General features: G+C 37.8%; 1 protein-coding gene across 29 annotated transcripts in view; it reads right to left on the bottom strand.

Annotated features, from left to right (window-relative positions):
• The window catches only part of LOC144638103 (cubilin-like), an 84,449-nt gene that overhangs the window by 43,332 nt on the left and 19,875 nt on the right, over positions 1–21,242 (bottom strand). For 27 of the 29 annotated variants that reach the window (XM_078497254.1, XM_078497253.1, XM_078497256.1 and 24 more), the window contains 7 exons: positions 21,003–21,153; positions 19,261–19,433; positions 18,280–18,324; positions 16,727–16,771; positions 15,755–15,905; positions 14,400–14,572; positions 13,339–13,383 (listed from right to left, as the gene is read on the bottom strand). In XM_078497254.1, coding sequence (XP_078353380.1) covers positions 13,339–13,383; positions 14,400–14,572; positions 15,755–15,905; positions 16,727–16,771; positions 18,280–18,324; positions 19,261–19,433; positions 21,003–21,153 — 783 coding nt within the window. The remainder of the gene's footprint in view (positions 1–13,338; positions 13,384–14,399; positions 14,573–15,754; positions 15,906–16,726; positions 16,772–18,279; positions 18,325–19,260; positions 19,434–21,002; positions 21,154–21,242) is intronic. The other 2 variants (XM_078497258.1, XM_078497269.1) reach the window with 2 other exon arrangements.

Below are 21,242 nucleotides of genomic sequence, written 5' to 3'. Positions count from 1 at the left end.
CCATGCTCGTGTCATGTTAAACACTTCATCTTCACTGTTTCCACTGTTGTTCGAGTTATCACGAGCTTGTATGAATTTGTTAACAACCTTTTCGATATGTTATCACAGTTGTTTGACGAAACTGCATTCGCGTTTGACGAGACTGTTTTACGTTCTTACATTTCACACTTTTAGTCATGAGTGTATTCTTGAAAGTCTGACAATCAAACATAACTAAAAGGATTTGACAAAAATACATTGGCACAACGGTCTTCGCTGTGAAAATACAGGTACGCTATTCGTAAACACTGCAAGCTTTTAAGTTTTTGCTTCGATTAGCATACAAAAATGATTTATTATAAAAGCTTAAGTCTTACGTTATTGTGCTGTGTGATTTTCGTTACTCAGGCAGTTTTGCGCGGGTTATCCCCCAGTTGTGTTAATAAAATTCAATAATATTTAGAAAGATTTTAGCTGTGGTAACGTATAGACTACAAAAGTTATAGAGAGGCGGATACGTTAATGTTGTGAGTTAGTAAAACATAGCCTGCGAACAGGCTCCCGAGTGGGGTTTCCGCGAAGCTAATGAAAAATAACACCCTAACTCCTAAAGGAGCTTTTCTATGGGACTAAATGACCAAATAAAGCGAACGTGTGATATATCCAACACAAGCAAGGTTTCGAACGTATATAGCAATTCATTATATAAACTGCGGCTGTTTTTTGGGATTTTGACCACCGAGAAAGACAGTATCTCAACTTGTGTAAAATTACGATAATTTTTTACGTGTGTTTGATATCACCAATCACGTGCTGACAAGTTTGCCATGTTTCAATGGTGAATGAGCCAAAGTTTGTCGATAATAAGTCGAAACATCGGATCTTGCTCGGAATTTTTCGGAAAAGTTCGACCTTTGAGCAACATTTTGAAAATCTTCTGGTAATGGTTGAAAATATTCGGAAAATCGTCAAAAACCTCGTTATTAGTAGGTTTATAAAATAAATAAAATAATACATGGTTGCTTGGCCGGGAGTTATGAAATTTATCTTCTCGTGTTTCTCGTGTTCAAATCGATATCTAGAATAAATTTCGAGGGGAAAAAAACAGACAAACAGACAGACTACAAGCAGTATTGTAAAAAACCTGGTTTCCTTTCGGTTTCTGTTCGAGAACGTTTTCAAACGTAAGTAGTATTGGATGCACAGCGGTTACCCCGTTGGTGGGGTGGTATCTCATTAACAAGGGGCGGAATTAATTAAGTAGGTGAGCGGCGGAAGTGACGTCATCGATGTTGATGTTCAAGTTAAAGAATCTACTTTCGGAAGACGTTTTAGAGGCAAAATTATCGGTATTTTTACTGAACCTTTGCGGAGTAGCCGACCGAAAAGCCATGGAAGCGATTATTTCTCGTTTCCATTGTAACTCGCGATCGGTGCAGGTTGGCGAAATGTTTTGCTGTAATAGATCAAAGTCGCATTTTCATATTCCCCACATATTCTACGTAATTTCTGATTAATATGACAACGTTATTGCAATTAGGTGTAAATTAAAAAAGAGAGAGAATACGCCAGTGTTATGCTTTTCATTCCTTTATTTAGGTTCCCTCATTTAAATGAAATAAATCCCCCATCACTGAGACGAGTTTTATTTTTTTTGTTGGAACACGAGTTCCCTTTTGTTAATATGCCTCGTCTTTTCCTGTAACATCTACTTGTTTTTGAGTTTATTTTCTGTCAAGTCCATAACAAGCCATTTCTGCGTCAGATCTGGGGAAAAAAGAATAGAGAAAAAATGATAGTCGATGATGTCGAGTGAGCGTTTTCACATGACGCTTAATTTTTAAGTAGAAAGGAAGAGGGGGTAGGAATTCCAAATTTTATTCTCCTTAGTTGTTGGATTAAATTGTGATTCATTTGCATTGTTGAACTAATTTCGTTTAGAGCCCGTCTGTTGACAGGCATAGGTTTTGCTGAATATAAGCTTTTAATAAGAAATAATTTGAAATGGCAGAAATCACTTGATATTAAAAACCGTAGAAAGTTAGTTTTATTTAAGCTATATTTATTCCGAAAGTTGCTATAAGAAAAAAAAAGCTACCTTCGTCACGGCGGCCATATTGGTGTTCCAAAACATTGGCCGTTTTCACACTAGATCATATAGAGACGGACAAATCGTCTGAGACGGAAAATATCGTCTTGGTGTTGAAACGGGACGGACACGATTTGGATTTTGAGGACGACTTGGTCTTCTAGACGGACAAGTCGTCCAAAAACCGTCTTAAATTCACACTAGACGAACAAATAGTCAGGCGACTTGTCCGTCTAGACGATTTGTCCGTCTTCTAGTGTGAAAACGACCAATGAAACGGCGGCCATGTTGGTGTACTAAGCCAATCCTGTGGGATTTGCATATAGACGCTGGCTATAATGAGCAAATGGTTCGGTAACCAGTATACAAAAGCGTCCTATATATGTATTTCTTACAAAGAGGCCGACGATTACACTAAGACCAATAGTTTGCCTCTTATTGTTGTACTTACCGGTCTAGTAAACTTTTATCGGCGCCCTCTTTGCCATTTTTTTCTTCAACAAAGCACGCCTCTTGTATTTAGCTACAAATAAATTAATATGTTTAATCAATCGTAGAGAAAAAGCACTGAATAAAGATAACTTAAAGTAGCTTAACGAATAAGTTACAAATTTCAGTAAAAATATCTATTTCATGAAAAAAACTGGCTTGCTTAGTTGGTCATGAAAATAACATAAAAAGCCTAAATTCGATTCCCAAAATTAAATACTGTAAAATATCGTTTATGAGGATTCGGTGAGTTTATACAGCTTTGTGAGAGGTGGGAGGGCTAATGATTGGAAGCTTATATCCGAGGAGGCTTTTGAATGAAAAAACCGTTTAGAAATAAGCTTACTACTTACAGACTCTGTTTATGGGTATATTTAAAGAAAGTCACTTTGATCAGACATTTTGACCTTCAATTTACTTGCGATGTTAAGCAGTAAATTTTAATTTTTTTAATTTTCCTTTTCGTAAACAGGCACTGAAATGGGCATATAACCGGGGATATGGGAGGGAGTTTACAACCATGGCGGGAGAAGGGGGCGTACAACCGGGGAAAGGGGCAGGGAACTTATAACCAGGGTGAGGGGGATGGAGCTTATAACCGAGATTTTACGGTAGTCGCTTTATCTTGAGAAATCAAATCGCGCAGATCAGTTGCTTCTAAAATAGCATTTAAACCTCCAGGATGTCAGCAGTATTTGAGAGTCCTTTTATCCGCTTCACTAACCTTCCTTGGTGTTCAGTTTCTTCATCAAATCAGCGGCTTTCTTTTCCAACTGGCCAATCATCATTGTATTTCTGACGTCACGTTTCTGGCGACTTCCACTGTTCATTGCCGCATGCACATCAGAGAGGGCCCTCGTGACACGTTCTGTGAGTTAAAATAAAGACATAAGACAAGACATAAGACATAATTTATTTATACACGAAGAGCTTAGGACTTAGGAGGTCTTAGGAGCCGTAGCTCGTTAAAACGCACTCGTGAAATAAAAAAGGTTTAAAAATTACAAATAAAAGACGGTTGTTAAGGTAAAAAGCGTATATGTACAAAATTGTGATTATAACATGAATAAATAGAAATCTACATAATTATAATTCTAGTTAAAAGGTAATTACAATTTCAATTAAAAAGGTGTCTAAAATTACAATAAAAAGTTCATTAAAAAATTAATTAAAAATGAAGCTAAAATTACAATTAAAAAGGTCTTTAAAAATTACAGTCAACAGAAAGAGCAACTGCAGCGTTCTTCTATAGGTAATTTGGATTCGGACAGTAATTTCTTAAAACAGGCGAGATCTTCAGCCTGGCGAACTTCAAATGGTAAACCATTTTAAATGCGTCTAATCGAATTGCTAAATGAATGTTCAAGCCATGCTGTTGAGACGCTTTGTTGTTCCATTTTTGTGCCAGAGCCACGCGAGTTGTACTTAACACATGTCCGTATTTTAAAAAACGATTGTAGATATAAAGGGCCGTTGTTTTTGAGGCATCTAAATAATAAAACTAGAGATAAAAAGATTCTACGATATTTCAAAGATTTCAAACCAACTACTTTTAAGGCATCGTCTAATTTTAGGCATGGGAAATGACCATCAAATTCGTTGAAGGAACATTTTAATAACATAGCAAATACAAAAAAAGATACGGATGGCCAAAAGAGACGAACATTGAAACGGATTGCGATATGGGTTTTTGAACTATTGTTGGGCTGAACAGTTTTCAAAAGGTTAATCTTGTTTGCTTGTAACTTTAAAGTATAACGCCGCTCGGGATACACATTTGGTTACAATGAAGCTATGGTTTGTCTTTAGATCCATAGAAGTAATTTCTTTGCAAAAATAAGTTTCATAGCGAGTATTAGGCAAAACTGAACAAAATAAACTTAATTCAGCCATGACCCAGTCCCTTTAAAGCTTAATGTTTTTAAATCTAGGTTCTACTTTTACTGATAAAGAGGGTCAATTCTTTCCTACGTTTATTTCATTTAATTCATTCAGTAATACCTTTGTAGCTTCTAACAGAGATGTTTGGCTGAAGTTCGTTGTTCACAACTTTTTCCATCTATGAATGTAGTCAAGAAACAAACACTCTTAGTTTACGCCAATTTTAGGCTATCATTTTCATTATAAAAGGAACATGGCCATAACATAATTGGTAACAAGGGAACAAAAGGAAAATAAAGCTGGGAATACGGGAACAAACTAGTCCGAAGATTGTCCAAGTGTTATTCTAAGACCAAACAGACTTGCTTCGCAATTTGAAAATGCCTAGCAATCTTACCATTTTCAAAGGAAAATTAGTATATATTTGGAGAACGTTTGTATTTAGAGGCAACGTTTTGGATTTTTTGAAGCAAGTTTTTTGGATTTTGGAGCAACTTTCGAGCAACTTTTTAAGAAATTTCGAGCAATTCCTCTGTGTTTCCTTGTTCCCTATAAGTATTTTGTCGATCTTTGTGATCCCAGTTCCCTAAAATATCAGAAATCAGCTTTTGTTCCCATGTTCCCAGCTTTATTTTCCTTTTGTTCCCAATAATTTTATGGCCTCTTGTTCCCTGAAACCCTTGGGAAGGGGCTAAAAACCTTTTTTTCTAAATAAATAAAAAAATGAGTAAAACTAGATGTCATCGTGAAATATATGTTTACATTACCTCATTTAGTATGACTCGCAAATATCTGATGTAGATTTGCAGTTTACTGAAATTGAAAAAAAAGCGACTCTTTTATCATATAAAATATAAGTAAGTGCACGCAACTTGTTAAAAGAGCCATACCAACACTACTGCGAGCGCTGCAATTTTGTACTTGAAGCAATACTTGCGTTGATTTTCGTTGGGTGGCCAAACGGTGAAAACTTGCGTTGACTTGCGTGCGAATTTGATCTCGACCAATGTGAACGCAAGTCATTGCAAGTCAACTTACGCTCACGCAAGTCCTGGCCAAACAGAGTCGCAAGTAGAGGCAAGTTGAAAACCTACATCTGTTTGAGGAGAGAAACTGCAAGGATATGATTCTTATTCACTTTTGTTGGGTCCCAAGAAAAGAGTAGGAGGGAGGCTTCTATATGTAAATAGAGGGAAATGGTAAGGGAACCCAGCAAACATCAAAAGAGCAAACAAAGAGGCCAAGATTTATGTTGGTGAATGGAAAGTCCATGACAGTGCATATCTTTTGTTTTGCACTTACGTAATCGCAATGTTTCCATTGGCTAGTTGCATGAAGACACGTAACCACCTATTGTATCTCGTCAAAGAACTTTGCCGGGTTTCCTAGTCATTTCCCTCTACTAACAAAATGATTTCACCGACAGGAATGCTAAATATGAACGTAACAATGAATGACTTACTACTTGGCATCTGGTGTGGGATAAGATGTTGAATCTATTGAAGAGACAGCAAAAATAAAATTGCTTTCAACACATTTCAGCCGTTATCAATTCTATTATTAAAATTAACGCTAAAAAGAGGTCTACGGTTTTTGGTCACTGTTTGAAAACTTTAGGTAGGGACTTTTGTAGTTGGCAGGAAAATTATGCTACATGGATAGATAGTCTCAATGCAGTTAGTCGTAAACTGACAGCCAAATTAACTTTGGACGTTTGGCGTAAAAATTAAAAACAATTTAACCTTAAGCCGTAAAAAAAGTATTTTTTGTTGTTATTTTCTCCCAGGTCTAATTTTATTGATTGCGGTATTCAAAGGTACGGTATGCGAACTCTGTAGTTCCAAATCATAACCAACGGTTTACGCTTTTTGCTGTCGTCAATCATCACTTTAACCGGGTCAAAAAGTCATGTCTGTCAGTTGTGATTGGTGGATTTGGATCCCTTTTGTTTGTTTCAGTGTCCCCAATTAGTTTTTTAAGGTTTATACCATTGGCACATTCATTCATTCATTCATTCATTCTGTTTTTTCAATGTTCGTTGGCTGTCGCCATAATTGGCATTATTATGTTTGACGGTAGCGGAAAACGCAATCGCTAGTTAGTCTTGAATACTAGAGTTCGCATGTCTTTAAAAACCACACTAAGTTTCTCTCCTATTTTTAGTTTCCATTTTAGACATTGTCGCGCCTCAATGCCCAAATAGTATAATATTTTGGTGTAATCTTTGAAGTAGTGAAAGATACAGATTTTGTGAGGGGGTAACACGTAAGCGGTCAACAACATTCATGTTTCGACATTGGTAACAAGAAGCTCTTAGAGCTTAAAGACGCGCTGGTCAGCTCGTTTAGTTTATTTCTATTCTGAGTAGTTTTTTTTGGCCTATTTTAGATAATTTATGTTATGCTGTAATTTATTTTCTATTTAATTTGGCAAAATAAAATGGTTGTTGTTGTCCCCCTAATTATGGGTGATTAATACATGTAGCTTTTAAACATAACACGACTTAAAGTTCAACCGTTATCATTCAGAGGCGTGCGAAAGTGAAAATCGTCATGTCAGCACATTCTTTGACAAGGACGTAATCCTGTTTACCTACAGTTTCTAGCCAACTGAAATCTATTTTATTTTCGTAGCATAAAAATTTAGAATTTTCCTTGAGCCAAACACTTTAAATCGAACATTTCACACATACATGTTAAGTAATGATCGAAACATACGTAAATTTTCCGTTGGTGACTAATTTATAGCGTTCAAACTCTGCGTGACTTGAGGTCTGGCCGAGTGGGGGCACAAGTCTAGTCACTGAGAAAAAAAGTAAGGGTAGAAATGGAACCACTGCTACGCGCGGTTAATTAAAGCATACTCACTGACGTATGGTGGATAAGTCGTCCATGGGGCGGACGTGCTGGCGTTTCCTGCAGAATTAACAAGACAGGAATGATAAAACACAAGCATATTAAATGCTTTAATACTCATTTGAACTTTACTTAAATTTTTAAGTTGACTTATTCGCTATCTCCGATGTATTTTAGACCTTTCTTCATCAGAAAATATCTACTTGAAGTAATTTTTATTCCGTTGGGGTTATTGAATTTCCTTAAAAGGTAACAAAAAGCAGCAATCACGATCTTTCGCAGAGTCAAATAACATCCCTGTTTATAGGTTTACGTTGGTAGAATGCAGTTTGTATGTAGTCCGCATTTTGTCCGATTTTCTTTAACAAACGCTTAAGGACGGACCATAATTTTCTTGGAGGGGGGGGGGAGGTATGAAAAAGTTTCCTCTGTAAACTTTTGTTTAGTTTATGCACCTCTGCAAACATTTTCTTTGGATTTCCGTTATACATTTACTGTAATTTTACCCTAGATAGCTCGAACTCTTGATAACTCGAATCTCCCGCTAACTCGAACCAATTTTCGTTTTCCTTTAGGTCATTTTCTATATAATTTTACCCTCGATAACTCGAACCATGTCTATCAATACATGACAAGTCAGAGCAAACAGCGTGTTGTAGTCCAGTCGTTGAAATTATTTTGAAATTGGTGTGCGCGGGTTAGAACGCGCCCCCTCAAAACACGAACTGTGCCACGCCATTGACGTGCTACAGATGTTCAGTTCGTTTGTGGAGACCCCCGTGTGGAGGTTGATACCGATTCTTCCAAAGCTGACCTTAGAAAACTTTAAAGGATTATCGCCAGGGCGAGTTAACTGACTATTTCTCGAAAAGTAAATCGCATAAACTCTGTAGCAGTAGCCTATAGCATTAGCGTTGTTCTCTTTGAAACCTGCAAAGTTTCTTATGAATTTAATAATTACCGTAGGAAAATTCTGAGATAAACAGCTTGTATCCTCGGTCATTGACAGAGCTATCTGAATGGAAGGTTATCACAGCATAATTTCCAGTCACAGCCACACTCTGTCCTTGTTGATTTCCACAAAACTCGCCAAATGACTGGTTTCTGTTGTTAGTGATCCTTAGATAGTCATAGCTGTGGTTTTTAATAAAGAATGTGTAAGTTGGGTTCTATTTGCTTCCTTTACGAAACACGTTAATCTCGCGCTTACTGGTTAAGGCAGGGCCGTGACTAGCTAGAGACAAGACGAGGCACTTGCCTAGTCTAGATTTTAACCCAAAGTTAGAGCGGTTTTCACTTGAGTGTCAAAAGTAAATTGCGTTTGCTTTGCTTTTGCAGTACTACGCTTAATGATTGGCTTAAAATTCTCGCGCTACTTTCTCAGCCAATCAGAACTAAAACCAAAACCAATCGTTACTCGCTCGCGCACGTTTTCCCGCGCTTCGTGCCAGCTACATGTATTTGCTTCGAGTTTTGATTGGTTCACTGGATTGTCTGTGTCCTTTGTGATTGGCCAGAGTAATAACTTTGGTTTTGGTCTTACAATACTCAATTGAAAACTGCTTTAAAAACAAAATTAAGTTTAGTTTAGTTGGAAATTCCAAAAACTCCCATTTTAACAAGATTGATTTTTTTTTTAAGACGAATGTTGAAAAACGCTTTTCAGAGCTTCTAGACTTCAAAATTTTCTGGGGGCATGCCCCAAGACCCCCCTAGCAAGATCTTGCCTCGTCTATGCTAGAAGTCTGGCTCTGGTAACAGCTAGGAAAATTATGTACATTAAATTCTCATACTCTTTTCTCTACGGCAACAGCTAGTAATGTGTTCATATCAGATTAAATGGATTGTGACACGGCTGAGTTAAGTTTATTTTATTAAATTTTGCCAAATACTCGCTTTGAACTTACAGCAAGGCGCCCAAAAGTGTGACCACTTTTAATTTATTCACATTCTTTCGTGCAGATTTAATCCAATCAAAAGCCGTGGATAGCTTGCAGTTGACTTCTGATTGGATTAAATCTGCACGAAAGAATGTCAATAAATTAAAAGTGCATGGTCACACTTTTGGACGCCTTGCTGTAATGTTTGCAAAGAAATTACTTCTATGGATGTAAATGACAAAACCATAGCTTCATTAATTGCAACCACATGGTCTGTCAGGTGTTATAATTTAAAGTTACAAGCAAGCAAGATTAACTTTTGAAAACTGTTTAGCCCAACAATATTTCAAAAACCCGTATCGCAATTCGTTTCAACCTTCGTCGCTTCTGGCCATCCGTACCTTCATTTGTATTTTGGTGTGTTATTATTTGTTCATTTGTTAAAATAGGTAATGGCATGTGTTCTTATGGAAATACCGCAATAGTTTGTTGTTGTTGAAATATTCCTTCACTACTGTTTCACTGTTTTAAGAGGTTATTTTTATATTTCAACGAACTTCCCATGACTAAAAGCTACCGTAAATTTAGCTAAAATCCGTAGCACAGTCCCATTAAGAGGAAATTAAATATCAATCTCTCATGGAATTTAAATACGTTTAAATCCTTTTTTAATGTTTTTTTTATAGTCTGACATGAGACTATTCACACTGACCATGCTACAGAAATTTCACTGATCACTAAAGCGTTTGTGGCCGCTACTTACCCGCAGTCATCCACTTCAAAAACGTCGAAATAAATTCTCAACGCTTTGCCGTGTGGAATGCGAACCCAATAAGTACAGTCCATGTTATGCGGATAGTTGCCGTTTGTATATCCAGGACTAGTAAGTTGGTTGTTTTGCACATATCCACATCCGCCTAGGAAAAAAAAATAGAAAAAAAAATTCTAAAGGAGAACTGTTATGTGGTATGGCAGTTCATAGTTAGAATCGAGATAAAATTGAAGAAAATAACGTTTTGTGGTGATATGGCAAGCGACCCATTATTTTAAAATCACTATAAATCCACACATGTGTGATTTGCGCTCACTCGTGAGATATCGATTTGAACACTCGATGTTAAATTTCATATCTCCTCGCAACCATGTATTATCCTCTTTGTTAGAACTCCTCGTGGGGAGATAATTTTCAGATGCGGACCGTGGGTCAGTAACTGTTAGTAAGTTAAAATAAATTCCATCTTACCGCTTGGTGGTGCGGTGGTATACCATGGCGGGCTAGTTGTGTAGTCTACAAGAATCAAACAACAGTCTTATTAGACTTAGAGGCCTATTACCTGACGAATTTCAAACCGGGCTGAAATTTTAGCCCAGTCATCCGGGCTGACATTTCAGTTCGGGTTCCAGAAGAAATCTTGTTGAAAAAACGTTTGCGATTACATGAAGAAAGTTTCATTTTTTATCCGGGGTTGAAATTTCCAGCTGGGGTTGTGAAACCGTGCTGGAGATTCCAGTCCGGACAAATGTGTTGAAAAACCTAATGTAAACGCATTCAAATTTCAGCCCTTGCTGAAAAGTAAGGGGGGATGCACAGTGATGGTGTTTTCAACGAAACAAAATGTCGGCCGCGAGAAATTTTTAGTTTTAACCCGTTTAACCCAGGCTCAAATTCGCCACGTTTTCACAAGAAAATTCCAGCCTGACTCTCGGACTGAAATTTCAACACCGGCTGAAATTCGCAGAATAGGCTTGCAAAATTGACGTCAGATAAAGTGTCTTGTATTGTGGATCAACTGGCCCTAATTCATAATATGATTCGTATCTGATGTTAAAGGAGCTTTAATTTGTCACCGGGATTTCGCAGATTTTTGGTCTACACTGTTCTGAAATTAGTGGTCGGCAACTTAACCTATCTTTGAACATCTTAGGAAGAAATAACCTTAATTTGCGGATAGCAATCAAGCTACTGCTATATATAATCGATTTTTTGAATACGCGCATAAACAACTTGAAAGAGTAAGACTAACTTTTTCAAGCTGCATCCATTTTCATTCTAGCTATCCGCATGCGCAGCCAAAGATACTCGTTAACAGTTTCAGTGCTCTAATATGGCAATTTTAAATAAAAATAGACTGTTGTTTTAGTTTCCCTGCGACACAATTATAAACTTTGGCTGTTAAAAAATCCGCGACACTCTTTAAGTAATGTTTAATAAATGAGCAACAGTGTTTTATCAAGTTTAAAACACGAGGCGCAGCCGAGTGCTTTAAACTTTATAATAATATACAAGCAGCAATTTCTCCATTCTGATTGGCTAAGAACACGTCAATTTATCCCAAACCAGTGCAAAAAGTGTAATTGGCAGTGCAAAACGTGTAATTAGCAGTGCAAAACGGTGTAATTGACAACAGCCTCATGAAAAATACATCTTGAACAAACAAAATGGCGGACGAAAGTGAGACAAAATTTAAACTTAATAACGCAATTTTAATTAGAAGACTTGAAAACGACGCAAAGTACAGAAGAACAACAAACATTACTTACTGTAAAAGACGTAGAATTATCAAAAAGGCAAAGAGGACAAGACATAAACTAAACTCGAAATAAGCTCACGGCCGACGGCCGATAGTAAATTAAAATTCTCGCCGAAACATTCCTTCACTTCTCTGAAGCGAAACGCGAAGAAGTACAGACCAGACTTCCAAGGAACCGGTTACCTAGTTTTGAACACAGAAGGAGCAAGCATTTCATTTCATGATTGTTTAATAATAGCCGAAGCTTGTTTATTTAAAAGCTCGCTCAACAACAAAAGGCACAAAAGATAGTTTTACAACTGTAAGAGGCAAATCTAACCTGTAAAACGTCCAGTGAAATCAGGTAGCAATGCGGAGTTGTAGCAGAGTGCTCATCTGTACTAAGAAAATCCGTTCGGTAGATTTTTATAGTTCAGTATTTCAGTTCGGTATTCTAGTTTGACTAGTTTGTCAGCTAGAGCAACATGTGTTGAACTGAGGTTGATTTCTGTTCGGGCGAACACAAACACAGCACGGATAAAACGTACCCAAAAAATACCTCTCAGCCAAGAACAGCAGCAGAACCTTAGGAATTTTTTCCTTGCTTTGTCATTCACATTCTTCAAATTCAACGGCGAAAAGAGTCAAAAGACTGTTCTGAAAACTTTTCATGCAGCACTTCCAGAGAGTGAATGAATATTTACGCATGAATTCACACGTCAAAATTTTTAGCCAGGCGCTACTCTGAAGTTGTCACGAAAATTATCAAAGCGTGACCGAAATTGTCGCTTGTATATTATTAACAAGTAATCACATGATTTTTCTCGTGCAATTTGGAATAAATAAGCACTTGTAAATTTTTCAAAGGCTACAAATTGCACTTGCCCTGCGGGCTCGTGCAATTTTGTTAGCCTTTGAAAAATTTACTCGGGCTTATTTATTCTAAATTGCACTCGAAATCATGTGATTACTGGTACTAAAACACGAACTGCGAATTTATTGAACGACTTAAAAATCTTCTGATGTAGATCAACTCATTCATGCACTAATATTTAAATTTGGGTTTTTTTTGGCCAAGAAAATTGGACGTAAAGTTTAGCCGTGTCTTTATCAAATATAAAGACACTCATTAAACATTACCTTCTTTTGTATTTTCTTTATGAATTATTAATGAGTTTTTTAAAGGAAAAACAATACAGTTCTCCTCAAAGGAAGGTAGTACGACAAACGTCAAATCCTGCGTTCTGTGTATGCTAAAGAAAGACGAGCGAGGCTAAATGTGCTGTAAAATTTTTAGAAAGACTAACTGCATTTATTTAGGCATGAAATCATAAGGAGAAATGCTGAGCACACAATTACACGATGTGCTGATAACCCTCAATTTCGGACAAAACGGTTGAGACACTTATTTTCACCAATTTTAGTACGACAGCTTATTTTTGTCAATCCCCTCTCCCCTTTTATAATGTTGGCAATATTTTCGGGTTATGGAAACAAAGCCTGGTGAATTTCAAACAACACATATAAAACAACATTGAGTTGGGGGGAGAGGGGGATAACATCTTTTCAACGTGCCTGCAAGTCAAGACATTTGCAAAAATCTTTGAAATGCGTTTGTCTCAACTGGTTTGGTCCGAGATTGCTGTTATACTTACTGTATGGTCGATAAGTCGTGTATGGTCGCGATGTGCTGACATTTCCTGAAGACAAACAAGGCAGAAAAAGGAAATAAAAAAACAGCCGCATATTTGTTTTAAAATATTCCCCTCACGTCAGTATCTCGCTGTATTTTTATGTGTTACTTTATACCATGCCATATGGTTTAAGCTTCATATGCCTGTGAATCAAGCGGCATTTTTTCTCCATTTTATACTTAAATTACTTTTCTTATTATTGTCATACGTTTTATACATGAGAATCTGGGTCAGATGTGGAGGGAAGCCTCATCCTGCACATGACATAAATAAATTGATTAATGGATTAACTGACTGACTGATTAATTGATTGATTGATTGATTGTTTGATTGACTGACTGATTGATTTATTGATTGATTGACCGATTAATTGATTGACTGACTGACTGTTTGATTGATTGATTGAATGATTGATTGATTGATTGATTGATTGATTGACTGACTGACTGACTGACTGATTGATTGATTTATTGATTGATTGACTGTTTGATTGACTGACTGATTGATTTATTGATTGATTGACCGATTAATTGATTGACTGACTGACTGTTCGATTGATTGATTGAATGATTGATTGATTGATTGATTGACTGACTGACTGACTGACTGACTGACTGACTGACTGATTGATTTATTGATTGATTGATTGTTTGATTGACTGACTGATTGATTTATTGATTGATTGACCGATTAATTGATTGACTGACTGACTGTTTGATTGATTGATTGAATGATTGAAGGATTGAATGATTGATTGATTGATTGACTGACTGACTGACTGATTGATTTATTGATTGATTGACCGATTAATTGACTAACTGACTGACTGTTTGATTGATTGATTGAATGATTGATTGATTTATTAACTGATTCAGATTGATATGCCAGACTTTGTTATAACATTTTGAGAAAAAAATGAGATCAGTTATAGCAATACTCGCTGTTTGATTTCTTATGTTTGACAAGACATTTTGTTTTCTCTGAAAATGTTTCAAGGCCATTTGGTGATTAAATAACATTACCGTTTGAAAAATCTGAGAAAAACAGCTTGTATCCTTGGTCAGTGATAGAGCTATCTGAATGGAAGGTTATCACGGCGTACTGTCCAGTTACATGAACAACATGTCCAGATTTAACTCCACAGAACTCTCCAAATGTCTGGTTTCTCTCGTTAGTGATCCTCAAATAGTCATAGCTGTGTTTGTAATAAAGAATGTGTAAGTTAGATTCTAAAGAAATGCCACTGGTTTTAACTCAATAAAATATTGCGATCAAGTTTAAACTCTTCGTAATCTGCCGCCTTTAAAGGTATCAGCTAAAAAAGATTCGAGCGTCAGCACAGTCTACTTGGGCTGTATAACAAAGCTTATACCACCAATATGTTCCTTATCACAGGGGCAGAGCTACTTGGAAGGTTCAGGGGGTGCGCACCCCCTCCCCCACACCCTGAGATGACCAATGGCTTTCTTATACAAATGGTATTCTCCAAAAAAATCAGTTACGCCATTCCTTAGTGGAGCACCCCCTCCTAAGAAACATCCTTGATCTGCCAAACACGTTACGCTGCCCGAGGAGGTTTCAAACGTGTTCGGCCGAGATTAAACTGTTTCCTCCCGGGGAACTCCCATATGTAAGGGACGGTGGCTCAAACGGTGGCTCAATTATTCAAACGTGGGGGGGGGATGGTTGGGCTCGTCGTTCACGAAGCCAAGCGCCACCACCCCACCCTAGGGGGAGGTGTTATTGATTTCTCCGTAATCGATTTGTGACAATGCATAACTAGGCAGATCAGACGATCCTGCTTCACGGTGCTTTTTGGGTAACTTTTTGTTTGTCGGAGGGTAGCAAAATGTACACTCGGAAGATGCCGATGGCACAGGCGATGTCAAATACAATGCTATAACAGCTTGCGGACCTCTCCTAGTAGCGTTTTTGGGAGAGGAGTTTCGTTGGAAGTCCTACACCTTATTATTTCACCTAGCACGATCCTAATGAAACGATTCTGAAAAGATCACGTGACTTATACTTTGTATATCATTTTTAATCTGCGCTAAAGATACTTTCGGCATTAAAATATGGGAGGGGGCGCTCTACAGCACCCCCCCCCCCTCCCCATGTCCAACTGCTCTACCGCCTAGCGCCTATAATAAAGGAACAGACTGTTATGCCGTGTTTTTATAACATGACGTCGTTGATGGTCATGAAATATTTAGTTGGCTTTCTGTCCCGAAAACCCTAAGGATGACCAATCCTTAAATCTTCGTTCTTTTTATATGGGAGTGTCAGTCCCTTCCTTTGGCGTTCTCTTTTACTGTCTATGTATGAATGTATGTATGTACAGAAATTTCAACACGAAAGCGTACTTGTGGTTACTTACCCGCAGTCGTCCACTTTAAAAAGGTCGAAATGAATTCTCAACGCCTTGCCGTGTGGGATGTGGACCCAATAAGTACAGTCCATGTTATTCGGATAGTTGTTTGGATATCCAGGACTAGTAAGGCTGTTGTATTGCACATATCCACATCCGCCTATGAAAAAAATAAACAATTATTCAACAAAAGAATTGTTAACAGCGTTCATACTCCTTTCAGCTTCCATGACTTTTCATGACCTTTTCCATGACCTAAGTTGACCAGTTTCCCGCGTGCATCTGTAACTTAAAGGTAGTGCACGCTGTGACGTTTACCATTTGTTAATTTTGTGGTGATGTGGCATTTGGTGGTGATTTGGCAAGCGACCAATTATTTTACGTTGTTGTGAGTTACTGAGGACCTCTTGACATGAGCCCGGCTTACGAGCTGTCTCGGTTACCAGGACAGATTTTGACGTCTGTTCATATGGAAAATATTAGTCCGGTTGACGGGCTAAACCATAAAGTTGCATCTTTCGCGACTATCGTAGCTTTATCGGCCTTGTAACTGTTTTTATAAAGCTATTCGCATATTTCTAAAGTGGAAATACACACAAGGCAAAATTATGCCATTTTGACCACCCAGTTACGAAATGGAAGCTATTTTCTCAAAAAAAAGTTGCGTCCCGGCGACCGGGCTGGAGTGATCATATGGGAAAATTTTCTTCCCGGTTGCCGATAACTCGGTTGCAGAAACCGAGATATCAGTAACCGGGCTGGCTCGCCATCTCATATGAACAAATCAAACATTTTACAAAGAAAATAGGAGTGAGTCGAGATCTCGATAACTGGGCCAGCACGGTCAACCAGGATCATATGAAGAGGCCCTAAAGAATGGATTGTATCGTTTCCAGTTTAGAACTTCTCATGAGGAGTTAGTTTTCAGATGCGGACCGTGGGTCAGTAACTGTTAGTAAGTTAAAATAAATTCCATCTTACCGCTTGGTGGTGCGGTAGTATACCATGGCGGGCTAGTTGTGTAGTCTACAAGAATCAAACAACAGTCTTATTAGACTTAGAAGCCTATTACATGACGAATTTTAGACCGGGCTGACATGTTAGTTCGGCTTCCAGAAGAAAACTTCTTTAAAGGCGTTTGCGATTACATGAAGAAAGTTTCATCCCGAGTTAAAATTTTCAGCTCGGGCTGTGAAACCGTGCTGGAGAGTCCAGCCCGGGCAAACGTACTGAAAAACTTCATGTAATCGCATTCAAATTTCAGCCAGGGCTAAAAAGTAAGCTTGGGGTTGCACAGTGATGGTGTTTTCAACGAAACAAAATGGCGGCCGCGAGAGGTTTTCAGTTTAAACCAGTCTACCTCAGGCTCGAATTCGCCATGTTTTCACCATAAAACTTCAGCCCGCCCCATTGGATTGAAATTTCAACCCTGACTCAAATTCGCTAGTAATCGGCCCCTAAAAAGACAACTACACAACTAAATATGCTGTCATAAGTCTTGCCAAATTGACGTCAGGTTAAGTGTCTTGCGCATGCATAGTGGATCAGTCAACTGGCACCAATTTATATTAAACCTCTTCGTGCAGACACCTCTCTAATACGGCCACCTCTCTATTACGGACAATCTCCAATGTCCCAACAAAATTCTCATATATTTTCTTTAGAAAAAACCTTTATAATACGTACCCTCTCTAACACAGACAACGAACACTAACAACAAGTAGGGAACAATAAGTCGGGAACAAGTTCATATAAACTAAACCTTCTTATTACGGAGACTTCGGTGATCAGGCGATGATATTTTGTGTTCGTAATGCAATTTTTTTGTTTGTGGTTACAAAAAATACCAACGTGACGCTTTATTCATCTTAGATGTTTTCGAATCTGCGCATGGGTTAATTTTTTACCTGCAGCATTTCGTTGCAGAACATTTTGAGTTACTAAATACTTAAATCTGTCAATAAAGTCAAAAGAGACGTCATACACTTTGCTCTGACCTTTCGGTGTCCGTATTAGAGAGATTAAACTGTAAGATTCATATGTGATGTAAAAGGGAAAACAACATAATTCTCTGCAAAGGAAAGTATCAAGACAAAACTCAAATCCTGCGTTCCGTGTATGCTGAAAGAAGACGAGCGAGCCTAAAGGTGCTGTAAAATTTTTTATTTAGGCGTGGAATCATTAAGCATCCAATCTTTTTTGGAGAAATGCTGAACACACATACATGATCTACTGATAACCCTTAATTTCGGACAAAACGGTTGAGACACTTTGCTTATTCTCACATTTTCACCAATTTTGGTGCTACAGCTTATTTTTGTCAATCCCCTCTCCCCTTTTATTATGTTGTCAATGTTTTCGGGTTATGGAAACAAAGCCTGGTGAATTGCAAACTACATATAGAAAACAACATTGAGCTGGGGAAAGAGGGGGATAACATCTTTTTAACACGCCTGTAAGTCAAGACATTTGCGAAAAATCTTTGAAATGCGTTTGTCTCAACTGGTTTGGTCCGAGATTGCTGTTATACTTACTGTATGGTCGATAAGTCGTGTATGGTCGTGATGTGCTGACATTTCCTGAAGACAAACAAGACAGAAAAATTAAATAATAAAACAGCAGCATATTTGTTTTAAAATATTCCCCTCACGTCAGTATCTCGCTGTATTTTTATGTGTTACTTTATACCATGCCATATGGTTTAAGCTTCATATGCCTGTGAATCAAGCGGCATTTTTTCTCCATTTTATACTTAAATTACTTTTCTTATTATTGTCATACGTTTTATACATGAGAATCTGGGTTGGATGTGGAGGGTAGCCTCATCCTGCACATGACATAAATAAATTGATTAATGCACTGATTGATTAATCGATTAACTGACTGACTGATTGATTGATTGATTGATTGATTGATTGATTGATTGATTGTTTGATTGACTGACTGACTGACTGATTGATTTATTGATTGATTGACCGATTAATTGATTGACTGACTGACTGTTTGATTGATTGATTGATTGAATGATTGATTGATTGATTGATTGATTGATTGATTGATTGATTGATTGATTGACTGACCGACTGACTGACTGACTGACTGATTGATTGATTTATTGATTGATTGACCGATTAATTGATTGACTGACTGACTGTTTGATTGATTGATTGAATGATTGATTGATTGACTGACTGACTGACTGACTGACTGACTGACTGACTGACTGACTGACTGATTGATTGATTGATTTATTGATTGATTATCCGATTAATTGAATGACTGACTGACTGTTTGATTGATTGATTGAATGATTGATTGATTGATTGATTGATTGATTGATTGATTGATTGATTGATTAACTGATTCAGATTGATATGCCAGACTTTGTTGTAACATTTTGAGAAAAAATGAGATCAGTTATAGCAATACTCGCTGTTTGATTTCTTGTGTTTGACAAGACATTTTGTTTTCTCTGAAAATGTTTCAAGGCCATTTGGTGACCTAAATAACTTTACCGTTTGAAACATCATAGAAAAACAGCTGGTATCCTTGGTCAGTGATAGAGCTATCTGAATGGAAGGTTATCACGGCGTACTGTCCAGTTACATGTACATAATGTCCAGATTTATCTCCACAGAATGATCCAAATGTCTGGTTTCTCTCGTTAGTGATCCTCAAATAGTCATAGCTGTGTTTGTAATAAAGAATGTGTAAGTTAGATTCTAAAGAAATGCCACTGGTTTTAACACAATAAAATATTGCGATCGAGTTTAAACTCTTCGTAATTCTCCGCCTTTAAAGGTATCAGCTAACAAAGATTCGAGCGTCAGCACAGTCTACTTGGGCTGTATAACAAAGCTTATACCACCAATATGTACCTTATCACAGGGGCGGAGCTACTTGGAAGGTTCAGGGGGTGCGCACCCCCCCTCCCCCACACCCTGAGATGACCAATGGCTTTCTTATACAAATGGTATTCTCCAAAAAAATCAGTTACGCCATTCCTTAGTGGAGCACCCCCTCCTAAGAAACATTGTTGATCTGCCAAACACGTTACGCTGCCCGAGGAGGTTTCAAACGTGTTCGGCCGAGATTAAACTGTTTCCTCCCGGGGAACTACCATATGTAAGGGACGGGTATGCTGATTGGAAAATGTGAATTAAACCCCTGACAAGAACAATATGGGTGTGGCTCAAACGTTGGAGGGGCGGGGGGTTGGGCTCGTCGTTCACGAAGCCAAGCGCCACCACCCCTCCCTAGGGGGAGGTGTTATTGATTGCTTCGTAATCGATTTGTGACAATGCATAACTTGGCAGTTCAAACGATCCTGCTTCACGGTGCTTTTTGGGTAACTTTTTGTTTGTCGGAGGGTAGCAAAATGTACACTTTGAAGATGCCGATGGCACAGGCAATGACAAATACAATGCTATAACAGCTTGCGGACCTCTCCTAGTAGCGTTTTTGGGAGAGGAGTTTCATTGGAAGTCCTACACCTTATTATTTCACCTAGCACGATCCTAATGAAACGATTCTGAAAAGATCACGTGACCTATACCATTTTTATTCTGCGCTAAGGATACTTTCGGCATTAAAATATGGAAGGGGGGGCTCTACAGCACCCCCCCCCTCCCCCCGTGTGTCCAACTGCTCTGCCGCCTAGCGCCTATAATAAAGGAACAGACTGTTATGGCGTGTTTTTATAACATGACGTCGTTGATGGTCATGAAATATTTAGTTGGCTTTCTGTCCCGAAAACCCTAAGGATGACCAATCCTTAAATCTTCGTTCTTTTTATATGGGAGTGTCAGTCCCTTCCTTTGGCGTTTTCTTTTTCCCTGTCAGCGATCAGTTCTCGGCTAACTATTCTGCATATTTTAGACGGACCATGCTACACGCATTGCCATGCTTTGTCCCTTTGTAAGCCTAGAACAACGAGCTTTGGCCTTAGTTCTTTTTCATACTACTCAGCTAAACAATGGAATGCGTTACCTGACTGTATTAGAACATGTGACTTTACAGAGTTTAAAACGAACATTCAGGGAATGACTTTTGTTTAGTTACATTTACTTTTTTTTCACATTTTGCATTTTACATTTACACTTTTTTATATTATTATTATTTATTTTTCTCGAAGATATTAGCTCAATATAAATATTATATTTAAAGCTACTCTAAAATTCGAGATGAAATAAAGTCTATGTATGAATGTATGTATGTACAGAAATTTCAACACGAAAGCGTACTTGTGGTTACTTACCCGCAGTCGTCCACTTTAAAAATGTCGAAATAAATTCTCAACGCTCTGCCGTGTGGAATGCGAACCAAATAAGTACAGTCCATGTTATTCGGATAGTTGTTTGGATATCCAGGACTAGTAAGTTTGTTGAATAGCACATATCCACATCCGACTATGAAAAAAATAAACAATTATTCAACAAAAGAATTGTTAACAGCGTTCATACTCCTTTCAGCTTCCATGACTTTTCATGACCTTTTC

Source organism: Oculina patagonica, chromosome 14, assembly GCF_052425735.1.
Source record: "Oculina patagonica isolate OP01 chromosome 14, crgOcupat, whole genome shotgun sequence".
Lineage (NCBI taxonomy): Eukaryota > Metazoa > Cnidaria > Anthozoa > Scleractinia > Oculinidae > Oculina > Oculina patagonica.
The sequence above is the reverse complement of the archived record's forward strand: the minus strand, read 5'-3'. Positions and strand labels throughout refer to the sequence as shown.